At 34.6% G+C, this 26,072-nt stretch overlaps 2 protein-coding genes across 2 annotated transcripts; one reads left to right on the top strand and one right to left on the bottom strand.

The window, feature by feature from the left end:
- On the top strand, positions 1-1,211 carry LOC107620262 (uncharacterized). Its single transcript, XM_016322451.3, has 2 exons — positions 1-774; positions 846-1,211. Exons 1-2 carry the CDS (start codon positions 1-3, stop codon positions 1,209-1,211), a joined length of 1,140 nt encoding a protein of 379 aa, XP_016177937.3.
- A 12,609-nt stretch (positions 1,212-13,820) lies between these two features.
- On the bottom strand, positions 13,821-15,402 carry LOC107623590 (ATP-dependent DNA helicase Q-like 4A). The gene is made up of 5 exons (XM_021112932.2): positions 15,335-15,402; positions 15,102-15,176; positions 14,252-14,378; positions 14,031-14,111; positions 13,821-13,913 (listed from the first exon to the last, which is right to left on the bottom strand). The coding sequence occupies exons 1-5, from the start codon at positions 15,400-15,402 to the stop codon at positions 13,821-13,823; spliced, it is 444 nt and encodes a 147-aa protein (XP_020968591.1).
- Positions 15,403-26,072: the final 10,670 nt, after the last annotated feature.

Here is a 26,072-nt window from a genome sequence, read left to right as displayed (position 1 = left end):
ATGGATGAGTTTAAGAGATCCGTGAGGAAGTACAATATTCAAATAGGAAGAAGCATAAAGTTCATCAGGGTTGAGCCTACCAAATGTAAGGCAATTTGTTGGGATGAGAATTGTCCCTGGAACATTTACTGCTCTAGGTCAAACGAGCCGAGGAGTTATCAGGTGAAGACATTTGTGGATCAGCACGTCTGTGTTAGAAGACATAATAATAAATCTACGGATAGGGTGTGGGTTACTGAGATGCTAGAAGAAAAAATTAGAGACCAAAGGAAAATCACTTGTGCAGAGGCCGAAACTTGGTTTGAAAAAGAGTTTAATGTAGCAATTAATTATAAGAAGATCCAGAGAGCCATGAAAAGGGCAAGGGAAAATATAGAAGGATCAGAGAGAGAACAATATACTGAGTTAAGGGACTATCTTAACCAAATACTACTGTCAAATCCAGGCTCAACAGTGAACTTGGATACCACTCCAATGCCTGACTCGTTGCCCTTGTTAAAGAGAGTTTACATTTCTTTTGAGGCATGTAAGAAGGGTTTTGTCTTAGGGTGTAGACCTTTCATTGGTCTTGATGGCACATTCTTGAAGGGCTTCTATGGAGGACAGTTACTCACTGCAATAGGTCAAGATGTAAACAACCAGATTTTCTCAATTGCTTACGTCGTGGTGGATTCAGAAACCAGAGATAATTGGAAATGGTTCTTGGAGCATTTACACAATGACTTGGGCAACTACAAGGTTCATGGTTGGAACTTCATTAGTGACCAACAAAAGGTATGCAGTTAGTTATTGTTAAAATGGTTGGAACTTCAATTGTATTAATCACTAACATATTAATTGAACAGGGTCTGATTCCAGCTATGCAACAAGTTATGCCTGGAGTTCATCATCACTTCTGTGCTATGCATATTTGGAATAATTTCACAAAGAGATGGAAGGACAAAAAACTCAAAGGGGCAGTGTGGGAGTGTTGTCGAGCCACCACAACTCAAGAATTTAAAGTTGCAATGTTGAGGCTGCAATGGATCAATACTGGTGCATGGGAGTATCTGAACAAGCTTGATCCGAAGCAGTGGACAAAGGCTCACTTTAGTGAGTGGCCGAAGGTTGACAACGTTACTAACAACAACTGCGAGACATTCAATGGTAAGATTGTGAAATACAGAGGTAAACTCATCATCACTATGTTAGAGGAAGAAGATGAACAGTGATTTTATTATTCCCTTTTCTTATATTTATTTCAACAAATTTCATAATGAATATTTCTATTTTCCACTGTGTCACCTCAAATTGGCCACATCATACAATACCATGCTACCTGGCCTCTACCACTACCGGAAAAATTATTCAGGCCACAGAAGGGTAGAATTGACAACAGAGTTTTATATTCGTGTGGCAAATGACTCATTAAAAAATTGAGGAGTACATCTGTCCACCGTGTAAAAATTTGGGTGTACTTTTGACTATTTTTCCGAAAAAAAGAGAAAGATATCACTAATGTCTTTTGTAGCTGACTTCTTGTTATACTAAGATTGATTTAGCCATCGAGCTATATAGAGAATATGTGTTTATATTGCATGAAGCTGTATGTAACATCCTCACTACCAGAATGTCACAATTCCGGTTGTGCCACTCTGATAGCAAGAAGTATTACGACTACTTTATATACTTAATATTAAAATAGGAGCCTTTGACTCGACACCGTATCGTTGATTTTTTTTGAAAACCGAAAATAAATACTTTATCTTAAAAAAACAAACAGGCATAGATTCATATACAAGACTCCTTACATAATATCTCATAATGTAATATACATATAAAACATACAACTCTTATCCCTCTTACAAAATTATAATACAAAGACGAGGGAAGAAAAATCGTTTAACTAATACAACATCATATAAACCAAAACGTAGTAAAACTCTTCATAATGCTCCTTCATCTGATTCCTAAAAAGGTAAAGCTGTAGAGGGTGAGAACTTAACCACATGATCTCACCAAAGAGTTTTAGAATTATCATAAGAAGATATTTAATAAGAAAAATGTTTTCAAACTCAGTGATTATCGTTGTCTTATGAATCTTTTAATAACCAACAGCTAATCACTCAAAACCTTTTCAAAGAAACAATATTTAATTTTTCAGAAATCCAAAACATTTCTTTTCTTATAAGAAAATCTTAATTAGTTTCCTAGGCGGTATGAATAACCAACCTGTTCCAAGCATAGGTTCATTAAGTCTATGCTGAACCAGCTTGATTTTCCATACTTTACTAATATCTCAATTAGAAACCAATCACGGCCTTCATCCCATCACATAACCAATCAACACAATCATCATCTCATCATCAATATTCAATCTCAAAAGTACCACATCAGAAACAAACACAGGCAAAACAGACAAGGAAAACACAGGTATAGATAACAGTTACAGCAAATAGATCAGATAGCAGTTAATAACAGTTTAGCAATTAGGCAAACCAAAACAAATTCAAACCCAAACAAAACATACAAATGCATATGATGCATGTCTGTCCTATGGCTGATGATATCATCTGTCGGTTATATAGCCAACCCGACACATCCTGGTAGCTAAGCATTGACTGAAACACCCATGCGGAGCAAGTGGGTTTGAGCTACAACCCCCTTACTACTACCTCTTAACCCAGAGCCAGTGGAATAACCACTAATGCGGCTACTACCCAGGCGAGTGTTTAAAAGCTCAACCTGGAGCGAGTGAAATAACCACTACTACCGCTACTTCCCAGGCATCACAAACATACATTTATTCAGTTTAAATCAAGCATCATCACTATCAAATCTCATACATTAACCTGGAGCAAGCGGGACGAACCACCATCCTTGCTACTACCCATGTATCACAATCAGAATCACATTCAATATCATTTCGTCACTACAATTCATTTGTTTCTAAATAAAGCAAAACTCAAAACATAACCCTTTTCAAATTATAAAATCCTTTTAAAAAAATCCAAAGCGTTCTAACAAGCACTTCAAACAAAATCTCCAATTTTATAAAAATTTGGGCAGCATCTCCTCTAAAACTTGGATTCTGCCACCCTTTTCGGGTCGCAACCAAACCATTTCTCAAACTCCTTTCAACTCAATTCCAAAATCAGACCAATTTCAATATCTCAAACCATTTTCAATTTAAATTCATTTTTTTTCAATAAATCAAGCTCATTTTCAATATTAAAATCCTTTCCAACTCTCAATTCTTTTTCAACAAAGTTAACCAACATTTTCTCAATCTCCTTCCAATGGTTTGAAACCCAAGACATTCACAAATCTCAAATCATTTTCTTAAATCAAACTAATTCTAACATCAAGTCATTTTCCAATTCTCAAATCGTCCTTAATAAAACATATGAATCAGATTTTCAAATCAATCTTTCATCCACAATCACAACGCCAACTCAATATTCAGAAATAGCCACAATCAAGTAAGCAATCACCTTCATTTAAGACAACTCAGTTCAATTCATAAGACTCCATAATCACTAAAAACATTTATTTGCATTAATATCAGTTTATAACAATTCTTAAGAATAAAAATGAGTTTAATGAAAATGCCCCTACTTCGATGTTGCAATCGCATAATTTAACATAACAACTCCTGCTTAGTTTAAATTGGTAGCAGCAGGGGCGATTTCAACGCAACCGGGATGGCAGCAGCAGCACCATTTCTGGTTACACTCGCAGCAACAGCAATTTCGACAGTTCCAGCACAACACCACAATACTAAAACAAAGATATTGGCTATCATAATTAAAATAAGAACATAACAAAGAAACAAAATACCAAACGGAAGAAGACCGAGAGCGTTACAGGGTTAGGAATAGAGGTTCAATGTCAAAACAAAGAGGATGGTGCAGTCGCTTCTCTCCCCCGGTGACAAGTTCCAACTTTAACGATTCCAACAAATATAGTGTACTCAGGAACATTAAAGGCAGATACAAGGTCGTTCTAAAGCAAAAAAGGATTCATAGACAATGACTCTGGTAACTAGAGAATAACGGGATCACCCGTATGAACGGAAGCAACCAAGGTTTCCGGCGACGGCAGTGGCAGAGGAACGACTCCTCCTCTGCTACGTCACTCTCTCAATGGCAGCCGCAGCAAACCCTGATGGCAACGGGAACAAGGTGCGACGGTGATGAAGGCTCGACGAAGGCAGTGAGGCGCGATGGTGCAGGTCAGCATCTTCTCTTTGCGCCTCACCCTCAGCGAACAGCAACGGCGATGCATGAACAACGGCGACGGGGCGTGGCTCGATTGCAGCTTCTCCCTCTCCTCCGTAGGTCACGTTTGCCTCTCCCTTTCTTTTCTGCGATGGCAGCTCGGCAGCGGCGCCAAGCTCCACAGCGCTGTTCCTTCCCCTCTCTTCTTCTCCCTTGTCCTCTGTCTCCTTTTCTTTCTTTCTTCCCTCCTGTTTCCCCCTCGAGCTCCCCGTTTCCTTTCTTTCCCTTTCTGATTGTAGATTTAGGGATTTGGGAATTGTGATATTAGAGTAATATATATATATATATAACAATTTTATAAAATATTTGAGATATTATGATAATCTAGGATTCAAATATAATCTTGTAAAAATTAATTTCGGAACACATATAACTTTATTTATTAATTTATCAATAAGTTCAAACAATTATTTCTAAATTAAATTATAAAATAAACATACTAATCACATTTTATAAAATACAGTTTTAAATCCAAAAATATCTATTATTCAGATTATATGATATAACTTTTTATTATTTTCCATGACCGGAACTTTAATTCCAATTTATATAAAATAACTAATTACAATAAAAATTGTACTTAAACATTAATTAACTTAAATTCAAAATATTTACAAAAATTAATTTAATCTTTTCTAATAAATTAATCTCCAAGAGCTCAAACTAATAAAATAAACCATAATTTATTCATAATAAAAATTTCTTAAATTTAATTATATAATACTTCCATTACTGAATTCTAATTTGAAATTATATGAAATAACCAATTAAAAAATTTACACAAGAATATTAATTAACTTAACTTCAAATACTAATAAAACTAATTTAATTTCTATTAATTGATTAGTTTATAAAAATAAGGAGTTCAAAATATATAAAATAAGTCACAATTTATTTATAATAGGAGTTACTTAAATTAAAGTGTACAATTCTTTCTTATTTTTTCAATTATTAAAATTATACAAAATATTCAATTATAATAAAATTACTTAAGAATCTTATTTGATTTAAAATGAAATTATCTCTGAATCTATTTAATTATTTCTAATAAAATAATTTCTAAAATTATAAAGTTTAAACTTAATAAGAAAAAATCACAATTTATTCATATTTAGATTTTCAAAAATGCGTGATGTTATATTCTATCCACCTTACAAAAATTTTCGCCCTCGAAAATTGATATAAGATGGAGAAAAAGTTTATATTCACATCCCCTTTTGAACATTTTAAGGGAATCCAGAAAATCATATCACAAGAATATAGAAGAAAATATACTAGGTAATGCAAGAGTTGATAAAATAACTTAACACAAGATAAATTTTAAAATCCAAAATCATATACGCACAATATCTGTTCAGAACTCTTGACAAAGCATGATCACCTCCCCTCATCACCTCAAAACTCTGCGACTCCTTATAACCTCGTACACTTACTGGATTCACTTTCTGGGCACATAAATCACGTTCCTAAGAACTATCGTATAAGTAATACGAAACTTGAGGAGAGAAGGACAAACGGCACAAATGGTATTTACAAGAAATCGGGAGAATACTTAGGTTCGTAGTTGGACAAGGAAGGTATTTCGCAAGGATTTGTAAGAATACGTGAGATTATCAACAAACAAGGATGTATATAAGCAATGAAATGTATCATAACGAGAGTTAATTCGAAAGCTTAAGAAGGAATTTTGAATCAAAGAGTTTTGGTATGAACATTATTAGGAAAAATAGTACAACAATTTAAAACAACTTCATCTTGAAAATAGAGAGAATTAGTTTATCCTTTCAAAAGAAAATATATAAATCCAACATTTTTCAAAAGAACTAAACTAAGTATAAATAATATGTTATACCGATTTAATTTCAAATCAAAACAAACCATGTGAGGTTTGTAAATTAAAGGTTATTAGGTGTTAAAGGGAAAATATTTTCTCTTAAAATCTTGGAGGATACTTAAGTACATAATTAGGTAAGGATAGCCATACGATTATAGTAAAGTTGGAAGAAAAATCAGGTTCTATTCAAAGAATAAATTCTGATATAAATTTTTTTATAAATCAATAAAAGATAAGTGATATATCACAAATAAACAAGATTAAACTATATAAAGAAGTTTCAGAGTTTATGTAAGAAAGTCTAGGCTAAATTAAAAACAATCCCATCAAAATTTAAGCAAGGGTTGTGGATACATTCAAGTAAGAGAAGATTTGAATTTGAAATTTTTCTCGAAGAGAATCTAAAACAAATACTCAAGAAGGAAATTACAAGAAATGGTATGTTGCACCGAAATAAATCCGAGTTTAGAACAAGGAGCATAGAATTTGTAAGGTAAAGATAAATGTTTCAAAAGATTCAAACAACAACCAGATACAGAGTCAAGCAAGGACATGCACGAATGATAATGCAAGGTTGGCAAGAAAGAGACAAAAAACTTGAAATTCCAATACAATTGATAAAGAAAGAGATAACAACAAGCACGAATAAGGATCATACGTCGATACGGAACTAATATTTAGAACTTAGTTTCTAACATTCCCAAAAGCTCGTGATGAAGGATTACAAGTGTTCATAACACGCAGCGGAAGTAATAAAGTAATCATATTGATCTGTTTTGTGCTTAAAACTTTATTGAAATAAGATGGGTTATATGCCAATACCTAAGTACCCTAGTGAATAAAACTTTCTCCTTCGATAGTACGAAGGTATATGTGTATCCACACCGAGACTGATCCTTGTTGTCAACTCCTTGACCAATGGATTTAACTGAGAATTTTTTTGCAACTCCTTGTACCAGCAATTCTTCACTAAGAATTGGAATATTTGTGTATGTGGAGGTAACAGAAAAACTTGTATTATCCTTCTTTTATCATATACACATATATATCGTATGAGATTGGTGACTGATTTGTGAATCAAATTACAACTTAATTTGAAATAGAATCAGTTATGATCTTATCCATATTTAAAACTCATCATAGAATAAATAATTAATTATTTAATATTCTCAATTACCATATTATTATATTCATGGTGCTAGCAAAGAATATAATAATATTCCATTTGAATTAATATAATTATTTATTTGATCTAATCAAAATAATAATTAAATGATTATTTACCAAGGATTAGAACACTCGTTAGTGTGTGACCCCATAGGTTTAATACTAAGCGGGTAGTAAATTAGTCATACTAAATTTACTAATCAAGGTTGGCATCTAGCAACGCTCCTTGACGACCCGATAGTATGAAGTAATAATATTTTTTACTAAGAACCCAAAATGAACAAAAAATACAACTCCTTCCATCTTTTCAGCTCTTGACTAACTTTTAGAGTACGGTTTGATTGTCAAACTCTAACTTGTTACCATTATTATAATGAATTATGAATGACTTAAGAAACTCATTTTTTAATTCATTCAAACCCCTTGGTCAAGGCATTGTTTATTTCATTCATTATAATCGTAGAGCTCAAACTTATTACCATAGTTGATAGATTCTATTTTGACTAATCATTAATTCTACAAGTATTTAAATCATACCCAATGTCCATTCAACTAACACCATAGGGTGTTAGGTGTCTGGAATCAAAGTATAACATATACATTGTCAATTACTATGATAGTCGCAGGTTAAAGGAAAATTCTAATATTATGTTCATCATAAGAATATCCTATTGACAAATATACGGTAACTATAACCATTAGGAATTCTTAGAGTGAGTCAGTTCAATTGTTATATCTCTATATATACCATTTATATATATAATTTAATAAATAAGATCTATTAATCTTCATCCATATATATATATATATATATATATTAATCTATCCGAATCACTAATGTCCCATTTTTAGTAATTTTACGATTAAGAACAATTTAAATTAAAAGTACTCAGAAAATGTATATCTCATTATTATGATCCCTATAGTAATTATTCGTTTCTAATTTTAATTAAGGACACTATATAAATTATAAAAGTTTATTCTTATAAAAAGAAATAATAATAATAATAATAATTCATGATAGTATTTTGTTGGACATACATACTTATCTCAAACACGTGATTCGCATTACCAGTCACTTCTATTTTGTCTACGATAACCCATTAGTGTTCTCATGTACATAAGTCATTAGTATTAAGTTGGCCAAACTTAATATCATGAGGTATGCAATGGTAAACTAATAACGTTAATCAACAGACAGTCATGCATATAAAACATAAAATCTTGTTATCAGAACAAGTCAAAAAACATGACAAACACTCAGAGTATGCAATGAAGCATAGTCAGTCCACTCCCAAGGCTCTACAGGAATGACTGCTCTGATACCATAATGTAACACCCTCACTACCAGAATGTCACGTTTCCAGCTGCGCCACTCTGATAGCAAGAAGTATTACAACTACTTTATATACTTAATATTAAAATAGGAGCCTTTGACTCAACACCGTATCACTGATTTCTTTGAAAACCGAAAATAAATACTTTATCTTAAAAAAACAAACAGGCATATATTCATATACAAGACTCCTTACATAATAGCTCATAATGTAATATACATATAAAACATACAACTCCTATCCCTCTTACAAAATTATAATAACAAAGACGAGGGAAGGAAAATTATATAACTAATACAACATCATATAAACCAAAACACGGTAAAACTCTTCATAATGCTCCTTCATCCGATTCCTGAAAATGTAAAGCTGTAGGGGGTGAGAACCTAACCACACGGTCTCACCACGGAGTTTCAGAATTGTCAAAAAAAGATATTTAATAAGAAAACTATTTTCAAACTCAGTGATTATCATTGTCTTATGAATCTTTTAATAACCAACAGCTAATCACTCAAAACCTTTTCAAAGAAACAATATTTAATTTTTCAGAAATCCAAAACCTTTCTTTTCTTATAAGAAAATCTTAATCAGTTTCCTAGACGGTATGAATAACCAACCTGTTCTAAGCATAGGTTCATTAAGTCTATGCTGAACCAGCTTGATTTTCCATACTTTACTAATATCTCAATTAGAAACCAATCAAATCAGAAACCAATCACGGCCTTCATCCCATCACATAACCAATCAACACAATCATCATCTCATCATTAATATTCAATCTCAAAAGTACCACATCAAAAACAAACACAGGCAAAACAGACAAGGAAAACACAGGTATAGATAACAGTTACAGCAAATAGATCAGATAGCAGTTAATAACAGTTTAGCAATTAGGCAAACCAAAACAAATTCAAACCCAAACAAAACATACAAATGCATATGATGCATGCCTGTCCTATGACTGATGATATCATCTGTCGGTTATATAGCCAACCCGACACGTCCTGGTAGCTAAGCATTGACTGAAACACCCATGCGGAGCAAGTGGGTTTGAGCTACAACCCCCTTACTACTACCCCTTAACCCAGAGCCAGTGGAATAACCACTACTGCGGCTACTACCCAGGCGAGTGTTTAAAAGCTCAACCTGGAGCGAGTGAAATAACCACTACTACCGCTACTTCCCAGGCGTCACAAACATACATTTATTCAGTTTAAATCAAGCATCATCACTATCAAATCTCATACATTAACCTGGAGCAAGCGGGACGAACCACCATACTTGCTACTACCCAGGTATCACAATCAGAATCACATTCAATATCATTTTGTCACTACAATTCATTTGTTTCTAAATAAAGCAAAACTCAAAACATAACCCTTTTCAAATTATAAAATCCTTTTAAAAAAATCCAAAGCGTTCTAACAAGCACTTCAAACAAAATCTCCAATTTTATAAAAAAATGGGCAGCATCTCCTCTAAAACTTGGATTCTGCCACCCTTTTCGGGTCCCAACCAAACCATTTCTCAAACTCCTTTCAACTAAATTCCAAAATCAGACCAATTTCAATATCTCAAACCATTTTCAATTTAAATTCATTTTTTTTCAATAAATCAAGTTCATTTTCAATATTAAAATCCTTTCCAACTCTCAATTCTTTTCCAACAAAGTCAACCAACATTTTCTCAATCTCCTTCAGATGGTTTCAAACTAATTCTAACATCAAGTCATTTTTCAATTCTCAAATCGTCCTTAATAAAACATACGAATCAGATTTTTAAATCAATCTTTCATCCACAATCACAATGCCAACGGGAACAAGGTACGACGGTGATGAAGGCTCGACGAAGGTAGTGAGGTGCGATGGTGCAGGTCAGCATCTTCTCTTCGCGTCTCACCCTCAGCGAACGGCAATGGCGATGCACAAACAATAGAAGTATTATATAATTGAATCTTTCCATGTAGTTGTGAAGACTTTCCCGATCTCCTTGCTTGATCCCTAATAGGCTTGGGGTGTGTTTGGCTTTGTCCTTCTGGATGGAGAATCTGCCAAGAAATTTTTTGGCTAAGTCGTCGAAACTTGTGATGGATCTAGGAGGCAAACTGTTGAACCACTTAATTGCTGTCTTTGTTGGAGTAGTCGGGAAGGTTTTGCATCGAATAACGTTTGAGGCGTCAGTGAGATACATTCTGCTTCTAAAATTGCTGAGGTGAAGGCTTGGATCGGAGGTGCCATCGTAAGGGGTCATGTCAAGAGCCTTAAAATCCTTTGGAACTTTAGCTTTCATGATCTCTTTGGTGAAGGGATCTTGATCCTTGTGGGATTTGTCATCGTGACCAGACTGAATGGCTTTGGTTTTAAGGTCGGCTTCGAGTTTTAGGAGCTTGTCTTCTAACTCTCGGTGTCGCCTGGCTTCTCTTCAGAGGTTTCTTCCGGCTTCGCGCTGGTGTTCGGCCTCCTGTTCGAGCTGCTTGAGACGATTCTGCTGTTCTTGGAGGGCTTCTAAGATTTCTGTATTTGGAGAATGCTTGTCTACGTTTGGTTGAGGTGTATCCTTTGATGTGATGTCCGCATTTTTATGCGGTGTTCTGTTTTTTAAATCGGAGTTGTGGTCGTTGTCAATGTTGTCTGCCATGATGATGGAATGACTTCCAGGTTCCCCGGCAACGGCGCCAATGTTCCGAGGGTTACCTGAAACTGTAGTTCGATCTCGGTCGAGATCTGCGATGGTGGTCAGAGCTGTCGTGTCCGACTTGTTGAGCTTGGTGATGCTGCTGATCCTTCGTCACCGGAGGGTGGTGGTACCTGCAAGAGACTCCGATGTTTAAGTTAGCACGTGCTTTAGGCAGGTTTTTAGTGGAATCAGAGTATGAGTTATACTTGGGTGCTCCAGTGTATTTATAATAGTCGGGAGTGACCTTTAAGATAAGTTAGTTATCTTATCTTATCTTTGAGTGAAGTCATCTTATCTTTAGGGGAACCGCCTTTATCTTTCTAGGCTTTGGCTGTCTTTAGATTTGGGCTGTGTCCCTTGGTTTGGGCCTGCTTGGGCCTCTTATGTCGATTTGGCCGATCTCTTTACAAAAGAGGTCGAGGGACCTGACCTGAAGAGGTCGGTCGGCTTGTCTTCAATCCGCTCGGGTCGCATAGCTCGACCGAGGGTATGAACAGATAGGTTTATATAGTTCTTTGCATTGAATAAATGTTCATACCCCTTTTCTTGTCCTTCTTGGTTTAGCATGAGGATATCCTATTGTGTAAGTGTAGGGAGGTTGATAAACTCCATTCTTTAGGGTTTATCTTGTGTTGAATTTAGAGGATTTTATCAAAATTTTCCACATTTATTCACTAAAATAGTATGGTTTTGTAAATTCCCCTTTAATTGTGCTTAAGAGTGAAAACATGCTTTTTAGGTCTTAAAATAGCTAAATTTAATTCACCTTGATTCCATTAGATGCCTTGATATGTTTGTTAAGTAATTTCAGGTTTAGGAGGCAAAGATTGGATTGAGGGAATGAAGAAAAAGCATATAGAAATGGAGAACTCATAAAGAAATGAAGGAATCGCAAAGCTGTCAATCCTGACCTCTTCGCACTTAATCGATCATAACTCGAGCTACAAAGGTTCAAATGAGGCGGTTCTAGTTGCGTTGGAAAGCTAACATCTGGGGCTTCAAAATGATATAAAATTTGACATAGTTGTCTGGCGTTTAGAGATGCGTACGCGTGGGAAGCTGCACGTGACTCACTAAAGGCAACTCGTGGCCAGCGATTTCTTAAGCATTTTGGGCCCAATCCAACTCATTTCTGATGCTATTAAATCCAAGGATTGAAGGGGGATAGGAGAGGTAGTTTTAGAATTAGTTAGAGTTGAGTTTTATCATGCTTTAGGTTAGGTTTCTAGAGAGAGAAGCTCTCTCTTCTCTCTAGAATTAGGATTAGGGTTATGTTAATCTCTTCTTAGATCTAGGCTTTAAGTCTTCTTCTCATCTACTTCTCCTTCTTAGTTTCTTGTTGCTTCATCTTGTTCTTCTATTCATTTATTATAATCTCCTTTGTTTCTATACTTTGTTGTTGATACACTCTTGTTCCTTTTATTTTCTTTTAATGCAATTTGAGATAATTCATGTTAATTGTGCTTTCTTTGATTGTTATTCACTACAAAAAAAAGGGTTAAATGGCGGTTTTTTAAGGTAATTACGGCGATTACAACCGCCATTATTGCCGAAAATGGCGCCTCCAAGAAACGCCGAAATTCTGGGCGCCATTCTGGTTATTACGGCGGTTTTCTGAAAACCGCCGTAATAACCAGTGGATAATACGGCGGTTTTTTGGCGGTTAAAATGGCAGTTTTGTTGTTGTTTAAAATGGCGATTTGTAACCGCCGTTTTTACCTGGGTTTAATGGCATCTCCTCGTTTAAAATGGCGGTTTGTAACCGCCGTTTTTACCTGGGTTTAATGGCATCCTTCTCGTTAAAAATGGCGTTTATAACCGCCGTTTTTACCTGTATTTAATGGCATCCTTTTCGTTTAAAATAGCATTTCTAAACGCCATTTTACTAAGGTTTAATGGCATCCTTTTTGTTTAAAATGGCATTTTTTAACTGCCGTTTTTACCGGATAAAAATGCAGTTTTTACTATTATTTTTATCTTACTAAATAAATAATTTTTTTATTAAAATTCCACAATAACAAAATCATAATATATAGACAAAATATTATATAACTCAAAGTATTAAACATAATATATGATTTTTTAGTATTACAAATAAAAAATAATAACTCCTATACAAAGTATCAAACTAAGAAATATTGTTAATTCTATTACATTGGGTGTTTTCCTAGAGATGCTCAACAAATTTGCTACAGATCATTCCAACATTTTCATTGTTCATGTCCGTGTAAATAAATATTACCTGCAAAAGAAAATTGAATGTTAGAAATAAATAGTTGCTCAAATAAATAGCAAACTACCAGCATTTTGAAGAATTAAAAACTAAACCAACAGTCTCTCAAGAGGGACTAGATATTAAAAAATTTATTCATTAAATATATATATATATATATATATATATATATATATATATATATATATATATATATATTCTAAAGGTAAGAAAATTATTCTTGTATGCACATTTTGATTTTTTTAGTCAACTCATCATCATCCTCAAGATTTCTATCTAGGCCTCCATTTGCATCTCGTCTCCTTTTTGCAGAATCAGCACTGCCTTACTCTGGAAGAAGCCTCACCCTTAGCTAGATGCTTCCCAGCACCATGAAGGCTCAAAGTATCATGACGATGTTTCTTGACCTGATTTTAACATTAAAAGTACATAAATAGAGGACATATTTAATGGTTAAATAGGGCAAGAAAATATTTGTAACAGTGAAGAGAGGAGAAATAAAACAAGTTATCTCAGTGGCATGCCAACTGGCTTAAGGATCCATGATAGACTTCTAATATATGTGATGATGAGACCTTCTGCCCAGTTAGCTTAACCAGTTCAACCTAAAAAGAGGCAATCAAACGAACTGAGAAATAGTGAACTAAGGTCTCTATCTCAAATATTGGAAGTTTGAAACTAACATAATTCCTTAAATTGGAAGGATGAAAACAGTAAATTTTATATAAAGAAGATGCTTTCAAACCAATTGCTTTGCAATCTCAATGACATCTTTCTCAATAAAACTTGTGTTCTTCAAACAATTATCACATGTTTTCTGACATGTTGAAGAATCAAACTTCTCCCCAAAATGAGCAAGCTGCAGAAAACACCTACAATCAATGTCATTTTCATAATAACTGACCTGAGACAGTTGAAGGAAAACATATTGTATAATCAACAATAAAAAAATTATATACAGCTAGATATCAACAGTGAAAATACCAACAAAATGGGGAGATCTGGATATCAATTATTACTTATTTCAAATAACTTGCCACTAATATAAATTCTGAATGATCTTCCAATTCCATACAATTTACTATTCAATTATCTGATACTAACATAATCACTGTAGCTATTAAATTATGATTCTACTCAAGCAAATCAATGCAATAAATAGTATCTGAGAAGCATATTTTACCCAGTGGTGCATAGCAAATCATGTGGACAATATCACTACATCAAATTAAGAGATAAAATGATGAAATAAATGTGAATAATATAACTAGTAGATCAAATAAAGAAAATTACTTAAATTAAAAAGCCAGTTTGCTAAAAATTAAACATAATGAAATTAATAAAAGAACTATGTATTATATTGGCACCTAGCCTATTTCTTTCTAATCCAATGAGGAATGCAGCTTCAGCCAATGCACCAAAAAGGGTTCCATTTCTTGCATCATCATTCGTAACAGCATATTCACTAACAAACACATGCATTTAAAGCCAATAAACAAAGTTGATCTTTCATTTATCAAATTCAAATATATAAATAAAGAATCCATAAATAATAATTCCACTAAAGAAATTAAAAGTAAGCAATATAATCAAACCTTTGGACCCGATCCTGATGTCTTGTCAAATACTCAGTATTTGGAAAACATGTCCATAGAATTATTTGGATATATCTAACAAATTTAAAAAACAATCACTAAATATGGCAAGCTAAAAAAGAATAAAGTGTAGTAGTTATAAATTCAAGTGAAACTAAAAATATAGTAGGATGAAATTGACCTATCTAATTAATAAATTGACAAATTAGAGAAAGCAAGTTGATGGCACTTACAAATAAAGTAGCGTTGAAACATTGACCTCCAAAGGAATGGCATAACCAGATATCGTTTTCAAAGTCATACATATCTAACATAAGGCCTCGAAGCTCGAACACCATTCTATAGTATTATTTAAGGCAATATAAAATGGATTACCAAAAAGATAATGATGCATTAGATTCTCTTCAATATTGAAATTTCTCTCTCTCTCTCTCTCTCTCGCGCGCGCGCGCGCGCGCGCGCACACACACACACACACACACACACACACACACACACACACACACACACACACACACACACACACATATATATATATAAGTGTAACCAGAGGATGCACGTGCATAGCACATAGGATCAAAGAAGCAGAGTTTTTACCATTGAGTTGATGGGTAACGTTGTAATCCTGGTTGGTGGCTGATATAATAGAAGATCCCGTCTGCAACTTTGTGTCGGACACAGCATATGAATTATGTGTCGTCAGCCACGAGTATTTGTTGAACGCCAAACCTTTCACCTACCAATTCAAAAAGGACAGAATGCAGTATCGTTGAGATTGAGCTCATGTACCAAAAGGGGTTAGAGAATACATATCTGGATCCTTCCATGGACCCTTATCAGAATGCATGCAGCCTCCATGATCAGCACAGGTACAAGTACCTCCTAAAAACTCTGGCAACTCACTATCAATGCAAAAGTAATGGATAAGAACAATGTGGAGTGTAAAAACTAAAAAGGGATTAAAAGTAATAATGAGTTATATGGCTCACCTAGCATCAATCACTTCTAGCAATTTGCTTTGATACTTGTTGCCAAGTACTTGTAAATGTAGAATTAATTTCAGTTTAAATCCTACTTTCCTTGAGAAAACTAAAGAGGATTAATTAGCATACAATCTTTGTTCTCACATGGATCTTAGATGTGGTCTTTGGGTCAAGGAAGATCTTAAAAAGTGTGTATTAATATTAACTAATATTGGCAAGAAGTTCTTAAAAAGTGTGTATTGAGGAGTTACCAATTGATTTTTATCAAGAAACAATTTCCAAATATAAACTTTAAGATACTCATTAGCAAAATCTAACAGTTAATTATGCAAAAGAATGACAGGAGTGCAGAACACCTTTACATCTGCTTAAGAAGGCCTCCAATTTCTTATGTCTCTCTCAGTTGTCTTAAACTGACCCTGCAAGTGGAAGGAGGGTCCCCAAATATATACAAAATCATTCACCTGTTGTTCAATGCACCCTCAGTTTTCACCTGAGAAGAACATCATAATTATAACAACAACATATCATGCAATACCTTGCAGGAAAAAAAAACTAATTCTGAAACATACCCCAAGCTTCAGGTATCGCATGCCATTAATGATACTGAGGCTTTCACTTCTTGCTGCACTGGTGTCAATTCAACGGGTATTAAGTTCCATGAAAAAACGCTCAGTAACAAAACTAAATCTAAAACAGAAAGACAGGAAAAACCATTAACTCTAACATGACATTTCACAGTCTAGACACAAGGCAAAGTGCACACTAATGGTTTAACTCCTCATTATTAACCTGACATACGGACATCTAATGGTGATTAATGTATAGCTCCAGAAAAGAAAACCCTCAAACATTAAATCTAAGAGACACATGCAGAAAAATTAGTAACCATGAAAAATTACAAAGCTTTATATTTCAGGGTTAAAACATGAAAGTTACATCTGAAATGGAGAACTGACATTTAAGTTCTTTCTAATTAGTCAATAATCATTTTTAAAAAATAAAATAAAATAAAACACACACACACACAACTCACAAAGGTCCTTTTCTTTAGTCCCTGCCTGCTGGAACTAAGCAGACAAATGATCGAAGGTAGTGAAAGAATAATACAAATCCAAATACAAAATGAAGGAGAATATGAAAGACCTAGTTAGAAGTATACCCTCAAAAGAAAGTAGGAAAGTAAACTCATAAGCATCCAAAATCATTTTTCTGAGAAGATGAGCTAGCTCTAGGATGAGAACTAGAACATGCACCATCAGATGGGGATTCAAGTCTCAACAGAATATCTAAATGTACCAGTAACCTTATTGCTTTTATCAGAATATCTAAATGGGGATTCAAGTTCTATATTGGCTAAGTTGCTACCCTTCAGGAACAAGAGCAGCCACCTGTGAATGTAAAGACAGAAAATTTAGTAGACATATACCCAAATAAGATGGAGGAAGTAAAAAGAAAGACATCAGAGGAACATTAAATTCACTCATTCTTTCACACTGTCAAGTCAGACTAGTAAGTCAGTGAAAGATTTATAAGTACAAATTTCAAAATCTAAAATTTGGCCCTAGGTATGAGCTCAAAAGAGAATCCATTGGTGAACAGTTTCCAATTTTCTCCATCACAAATCTTTCCTCACTTATAACCAACGCATAAATGATATATAATACAAGTAGCAGCATATATCTTTGAACATGAATAAAAACAGAATCAATCAAAAAATTTCTAGTGCTGATGAATCTTTTTATAAGAAGGCTATTTTGAGTTATTACCATAACTAAGTATAACTAAATGATAATATTGGCTAAAATCACATTCTATTGATGAAAATTTTCTAGTTCTTATACTGATTTGGAAAATGCTATAATAGATAAGGACCTATGGCTTAGAAACAATTCATCTCAATTATATCAACAAAGCAAAGGAGAATGATTGATGACCCAGGCACAAGAAATACATAAAGCATAAGCTCCTCAAAGAAAATATTAGACTCAAAGACAATAACACAAACACCTTATGGACAAGAAATTGCATGAAACATGTTTAAACTCAACTGATGAGAAAGATTACTAGAGAAATCATTTCAAAAACAGTCAAGTAATGCCATTGTTCTTTTAGATAATTCCTCTATGGCTTAGAAACAATTCATCTCAATCATATGGACATATTATATGGATAATGGTTCTGAGTGTCCGTACAATCCAGAGCTTTCCTCTTCACCAAATCAAAGCGTCAATGCTCGGCCATAGCGGATGTGGACTGTGGAGAAGTACACTCGCCACTACTACTCCACTACGATTCAAAATCCAGCGCTGGCCTGGATGAGATGAAAAATGAGTTTGTTTGGAATGTTGATCTCAAGAGTGAAGAGGAACAGTTTCCTATTTTTTATTCTAGTCACAATTAGGTGCAAATGCTTGCCAAAAACCTAGGGTTCCTATTTCAATTGCAATAATAGTAACTCAATCATAATCATAATCATAATCACATCAATAGCAATAAAAAACAGCAGTTACAAGTTTACAATAAGATATAAACCAGATTCAACCGCACATCTTCTTATTCTTGATGTTGCTGTTGATCTTGCTACGCAAACAGTGGAACCACTCGCAATGAATCCTTGCATACGACCTAAAAGAGGCAAGCCGACCTTACTGATCCAGAACGAAAAGGAGGCGCTGAGATTTTGGCAGAGAAGACACAGGGGACGACAAGGAGAGGAAGCTGGAGGGGCCGTCACCGGAGGAGATCGCCGCTAGAGAAGCTGTCGCGGGAGGAGATGTCATCAGAAAAGATCGTCGTTAGAGGAGATCGTCAAAGAACGCAAGAGGGAGAGGTGACTGCAGTAGCGCCGTACACGAGCTTCAACTTTCAACCAACTGAAGTACTGAACTAAGTGTTTCTGAAAGGGATTTCCAATTTGTCATTTTATATACAAGTGTTAACGAGGGTTCAAAACCGCCATAATGACTAAAACTGTCACCAAATTCAAATTTATTATCGGCAGCTACCCAAATTGCCATAATATCCAAATATTACGGCGGTTTTAAAGAACCGCCGGTTTTAAAGAACCGCCATAATATAAATGCCATTTTAAACTTATTTTTTTGTAGTGATTGTTGATTGCTTGTATTAGGTAGTGTTAGATTTTATATTTCTTTGCAATTTTATCTTGCTTTCCTTTTATGCCTTTCAAGTTTTTGACAAAATGCTTGGAAGGATGTTAGAGTAGATTTTTGTGTTCTTGGCTTGGGATGGTAACTTAGGTGAACTTGAGTTACTAATGTCCAAGTGATTGATAATTGATAGCCATTGACTCTAGCTTTCACTAAGTCAATTAGTGAGTGGCTAGGACTTATGGACTTGGATTGATAAAGCTCATTTGACTTTCCTTCACTTGTTAGAGGATGACTTAATGTGATTAATCCTTGCAATTATTATATTGTGGTCAGTAATAAGGATAGAGATCCTTAACCATCAACCCTTGCCAAGACCTTTATACCACTTGAATTTCGTTCACTTTCTTACAATTTACATTTCTTGTTTCTTATTCAAAACCCCAAAATATACAACACATAACCAATAATCGAGCACACTACCCTGCAATTTCTTGAGAGACGACCCAAGATTTTAATACCTCGGTTTATTTTTATTAGGGGTTTGTACTTGTGACAAACAAATGTTTGATTGCGGAATTATTTGTTGGTTTAGAATTATACTTACGACGAGATTTTATTGAGAAATTCTTTACCGACTGACAATTTACGTTCATCAAATTCACAGGCTGGCTCTGTATATAATTAATACATTGAGCCTTTAAATCACCTCTCTTTATTAACCTGAAGCACATGAGATCAAATAGGCAAACAATATTATGAAGACATTATAGTGAAATTAAGGAGATAAGGGAGCCAGTTAAGTGAGGACAGACTACAGACTTTCAACACACCTATTCTTGAATGCAAGAACATCGAGGATCTCAGGGTTAAAAAACAGGCGAGAGGCATAAAGGCTATTTTGAACATTGACCTCATTGAGATAGAAATTAGGCTTAAAGAGTTGTGCCACCAAGATAATAGGCTGACCATCATCTTTATCAAATAAGCCAAGGGCTTTGTCCACCAAGTCACCAAAGAGGGTGCACTTCATGATGTTTCCCTAATTTTTTAAGTGGAACAAAATATAAGAACAAACAATGTAAACAAAGCCCACCCAAACGATAAATCAATAGTAAATCACAAAATCAAAAAAAGAATTGAAAATAAATAGGAAACAGACTCTAAATCTTCCAAGTATAGTTTAATGAATTTACTCTCCTCTCCTGATTTTGTAACCAATGGTGTAACATCCTCTCTTCCTACGACATGACCCATACAGTCTACAAAAGAGTACACAAAGCAACCCAAAGAGCAAAGAGATTCATAAAGATACATACAAATTTAACCAAATAAGTAACCAACATTATACAATAACATTAAAAGAATGAACAAAATAACTAACCAGTTACTTGATTTACCCAGCAAATGGTTCTTGTTCACACCAACCATTGCCTCAATCTTCTCATATGAGATAAACTGAAAAGGATTAAATAAAAAACTGCCCCTGGGAAGAAAACTGATAGAGGTCTTGGTATAAAAGCTTAGTTTATACTTGTGGCTAGTTATTCGCACAGATTGTCCTACTACTTAAACAATAAAATTTTTCATTGCATAAAGTTCATGCTCACAAATCAAGGTCCTAAATACCGCCATATTTGACTTCGGAATGGAGCAGTGTATATAATCACCCTAGGCCAAAAAGAAGCAAATAGAATAAACCACAATGGACAAAAAAAAATCCAAAGTGAATCTAATTAGAAAAGTTTAGGGTTTGGTAACTGACCTTTTCATCTTGAAGCACCAACTCCATGCTATAAATCTCTCTTGGGTTCCACTTGCTAGGAAACTCGTAGAGGCGCACAATCCCGACCTTCAGATTCCAAGCCAGCTTTGTTGGGTTGATATCTGCAACAGCATCCACTTTTTGATTCAGGGCACCAACAGGATTTATGAGAGCCATAGCAAAACACAGGAAGGCAGAGCTCTATCAAGTATATAAAAGTCATTTTATTGTAAAAGCTATGGAATTTGAATCGGACACATATTCACAAATCTAATTTGAATAGAATATATAGACGATACGAAGAACACTGTTCGGAACCCAAACCCTAAACACCACTCTATCAAAAAGAAAGAAAAGAGCGCCAGATTTGAAACTTAGAGCCAATTTAAAAGATTTAATCATGCTATACCTCAGATTTTCATCTCTGGATCCGTGGCTCACCGTCATCTGCCAATCAGAAGGTAGCATTTCTCTTATCACCTAATCAAGAAGTCGCATTATGCTAATGCACCTCATCTCGGGATTGCCGAAGCCTAACACCGTAGAGAAAAGTCGCATTACGCTAATGTCCCTCGTCGACATCTCGTCTCCCCATTTTCCCCAATACCAACGGCGGGTGCAGTGCTTCAACCAAAGGGTAAAGAGAAATAACCTAAATCCTTTTGTTTCCCAATTTTAGTTTTAAAAATTTTATAAATAGATGTAATAGTAAATTTAAAAACAGGTGTCGAAGGGTTGGGTAGTAGTCCACTGTAGGGGACTACCCAACTTTATAATAATAAAAGATACATACATATATATATATATATATATATATATATATATATATATAAGTATGATATACAAAAAGAGGACTAGTCACAGCCTGCGGAATTTAGGCCGGCTAATCGAACTGAAATACAATAGAGTTTCAAAATTTAAAACAGCAACAACCTATCTCTCAAATTTTTCAAAAATAAAGCCTCTAAGGCAACAATGTTAAATATACAAAATATGAGAGAATACTACAACAAAAATAAAGCAGAAAAAAAATAAAGGAGAAACCATACTCCGCTTTGTCACCATGTCCACAAACTCACCAAGGTGGATTTGCGACCTGCGTCTGAAAAACAACAACAACATATGGTATGAGAACCGGAGGTTTTCAGTATGGTAACAGTGCCCAATATATAAAATATAAGGTTCCGGGACGCCAAAGACAATCCTAGAACTTCACATCACAGATATTTAAGCTTAACAAAATAAATAATTTAAACTAATCACCATAAACATGATTATCTAAACTTAGGAGATTTCTATCTAATACTAATCACACTGCTGTATCCCATAGCCTTCGCCAACCTAACCTTCGTGCGATCCCATCGCCACCGCCTCCCAATCCTCCATAATTCCACTAAAACACATTTAATCCAAACAAGTAAAGCACAATTAATATTCATATATAACAGGTAAGCCAATTAGCATTTAGACATATTATTCAAATAGGCATAACTCAAGTAATCAAAATAGACAAGCAGGTAAAAGATGCATATGATGAATGTATATCCTATTTGGCTCGTGATATCACTTGTCGGTTCAAAATGCCAACCCGACACATCTTGGTGATGTTGTCTTTCTTCTATAACCAGGGATATAGTGCCCTGCTCACTCTTACTTTATCTTGCTCCCGGCGAGTTATAGTGCCCGGCTCACTCTTTCGGGTTATAGTGCTCGAGTTCACTCTCGCGGCAGAAAGGTTATGTGAGCGGGAGACTGCCACAGCCCTCACATCTCAACGTAGCTGGGAGACTGCCTCGATCCTTATGCTGGCACCGCTACCTCAAACAAGCGAGAAACTGCCACAGCCCTTGCCCGAGGCCCATAGTGACTTGCCAAGACAATGCATGTCATGTGAGTGGGAGACTGCCACAGCCCTCACTTTTGAACGTAGGCGGGAGACTGCCACAGTCCCTACGACGGAGAACAATGCATGTCACAATCACATAATCCATCTCAGAGGTCACTACTCATAGCACACTTCCGTTCATACTCATTCCATTAACCATAATCATTCATTTCAAGTTCCAATCTCATCATCCATCATCAATATTTCAATTTCATCATCAATCCGGCTCCCTACTAGTTCAGAGGATAAATCCACGCAACTGACATACCAAGCCTAAGTCACCGTCTTCTAAAACTCGTATATAAATCCATTAAATCTCAAACATAAACCCATCTATACTAATCCTAGGCCTAATTACTAACCACAAGTCTTAAGAAGAAGTTAAAGGAGTTTTGAAAGCTAGAGAGTCCTTAAAAGTGAAGAAAAACACAATTTCAGCAAAACAAGAGTCACGCGTATGCGTGGGTGAATTTTTACTTGCTCGTGTACGCATGCACCTTGCTCGCATACGTGAGATACCAAACCCGAAAGGGTTGGTCGCGTCATGTGCACTCGTGCAGGTGTCGCGTACGCATGCTGTATCAAACTCAGAAAAATTAAATGCTGCAGAATTTCAATTTTAAACTTTAAACGCTCATAACTTACTCTACAAAACTTCGTTTTCTCCAAGCTTTATATCATTTTAAAGCTTTTGAAATAATCTTTAATTTAAGATAAAAAAAATAATCAATTTTAAAAACTAAGACTCAAGTTATGATCTGCCAAAGTTCACCAAAAATCAAGTTTTACACAAAACGTCAAAGTTCTCTAATTTACAAATTCCATAACCAAAACATACCCAAACATCATAAAACATTACCACACACTACACTTTCTCATTCTATTACACTTCAATTAACTCAACACCCATTTCACTTACTCTTTCCACCATAATTCAACAAAATCCACAATTCATAAATCAATATCTCAACCTTAACAATTTTCACACAACACAACTCTTGATTAACCTCATTCACCACCATTCAATATTAACACCAACCACAATATTCAAAACCCAATATCATCATCAATATTAATCGCCATCTATCAAAATCATATTCAACATCAATATTCATCATATATTTATCATATTTCATACATCACACATTCCAACACTCCATGTCATCCTCTTCATCATCAAACATAATTTCACATATAATTAATCATGCACAACCATCATTCAATCCTATCTTAAGATCAACTAGCCTAAGTGTCCATAAACATTACATATTACATAAAAGAAACCGAAACCATACCTTGACTGATTCCCAAAATGCACCAAACACCAAAACGAAGCCACCAAGCTCGATCCAAAAGCCTCAAACCAACTCCAACAAACATCAAAACTCAATCTAACATCATACAACATACCAATATCAAACCTAAAATTCACAAAAACAACTAAACATAAGGGTTTAATGAGACCTTACCTTACCCAATGAGATTAGGGGCAAAATCCAACAATATTCCAATGCTAGATCACCCATAAACAAATAAAATCACAAAATCTACTCAAAAATCAAACATAAAAATGTGAAATTACTTAGGGCAAAAAACTGGAGTAGGAGACACGAGTTCTTACTAGCAAAGCTTAGTTAGAAATGACGGGTTCGATGAGAACAACGCGTGGTCGCAAACGACTCGTCAATCGGAGTTCTGTAGTTCAAGTTATGACCAAACGAAGAAAAAGATGAATAGTAAAATCTCAATCTCTCTTCCTCTCTTCATTTCAGCGCCCCCTTCTTTGTTTTAGGGTAAAATAAGCTGAATGAGAACAACTTAAATCCGGTCCAACCCGTTAGCGTTTTAAGCCCGTTTAGCCCACCTTAGGCCAAAACCTTTAAGATTAGCGCCCGGTTTTTCGATTCTAAATTATTTTTGTCCTTTCAAAACAATAAATTAAACTTTCAAAATCTTATTTTTCTCAATATAAGATACCGGTCAGACTAGAGCCGGTACTGCTGGCTTAAGTGGCTGTACGCGTTTTTACAAAAAATTTTCATAAAAGATACATTTTTTCACTCAGAAAAATCTATTGAATTCAAATTTCACCTTTATATTTTAAAATTAAGACGTATAATTTTTTTGAACCGATTCTGGGCAGTTAAAATTATTATTTTATTAAAACGGTTATTCTAATTCTTACAGTATGATTATTATATTTTTTCATATTATTTTGTGAGTTTAACATTTTGTTAAGGTTATTGTTAAATTAATGGTTAAATTTGCTTAATGAAGTATGTTATTAGGAGTTGTTGTGTTAATTTAATGAAAGTAAAAATTAAATTTGTCATGTCTCTTGTTAGTTTGGTTGAATTAAGAATTAGGTTTTAATTAATTAGAATAATGCATTTTACCTATACTTTTAAATTAATTTTCGAATTAGTTTTAGCTTGTGAATTTAATAAGTAATTCTTTTTATTAGGATGATGCTATTTTCTCCGAGTTCAGTTGAAGTTTCCTTCTTTTGTTGTCTCTGCAGTAATATTCCAAGTTAGTTTTCTATCTCTGAATATAATGAATTGTTTAAATTTTATGTTGGACTTACTTTTCCTAGGATAGAGTTTTAGGACGGAAGTGGGAGAAGGTTGAGTAGTGACGCCTTCTCGAAAACCTTTTTTGCTAGAAAATTGTGGAGTTTAAGGGGTTGCGCATTAGAACGGTTAGGATTTGATGTTTTATTGAATGCTTGTATGTTATTGATTTATGCCTGCAGTTGTTTCCTATATGAAAACTGTTATATTAGTTTGATGGATGTCGCTGAATTAAGGAAAAGTTCTGCCGAGATATTATTTAAATTGTTTAAAACGTGTTTGGTTTGTCAGAAAATGATAACTATATTCGGTGGGAGATTCTAATTATAGGGGACACTCTGCTAAAATTTGTAAAAAATTTAATAATTTCTGTTGTTCGTTGAATTCTAGGGTGTGTATTTCGATATGATTCCAAGTCATCAGCTATGGATGTATGAGAGGGATAACGATGGCTAGGGGGTTAAAATCTGAATTTTTTTAGGGGGTTGACGCGTTTATTGCACATGTTTTCTGCATGAAACCGTTTATGTCTGAAGGAGTTTCTAGGTGTCAGTGTCAAAAGTGTCGGCTGACTAAGTGGTTAGGACCTGCAGACATAATGCTTCACCTCTACCATAAACGAGTTCAAGAATGGGTATTGGATGTGGATGAA

Source organism: Arachis ipaensis, chromosome B10, assembly GCF_059453495.1.
Source record: "Arachis ipaensis isolate K30076 ecotype BB chromosome B10, ASM5945349v1, whole genome shotgun sequence".
Lineage (NCBI taxonomy): Eukaryota > Viridiplantae > Streptophyta > Magnoliopsida > Fabales > Fabaceae > Arachis > Arachis ipaensis.
This window is presented reverse-complemented; position numbering and strand designations above follow the sequence as displayed.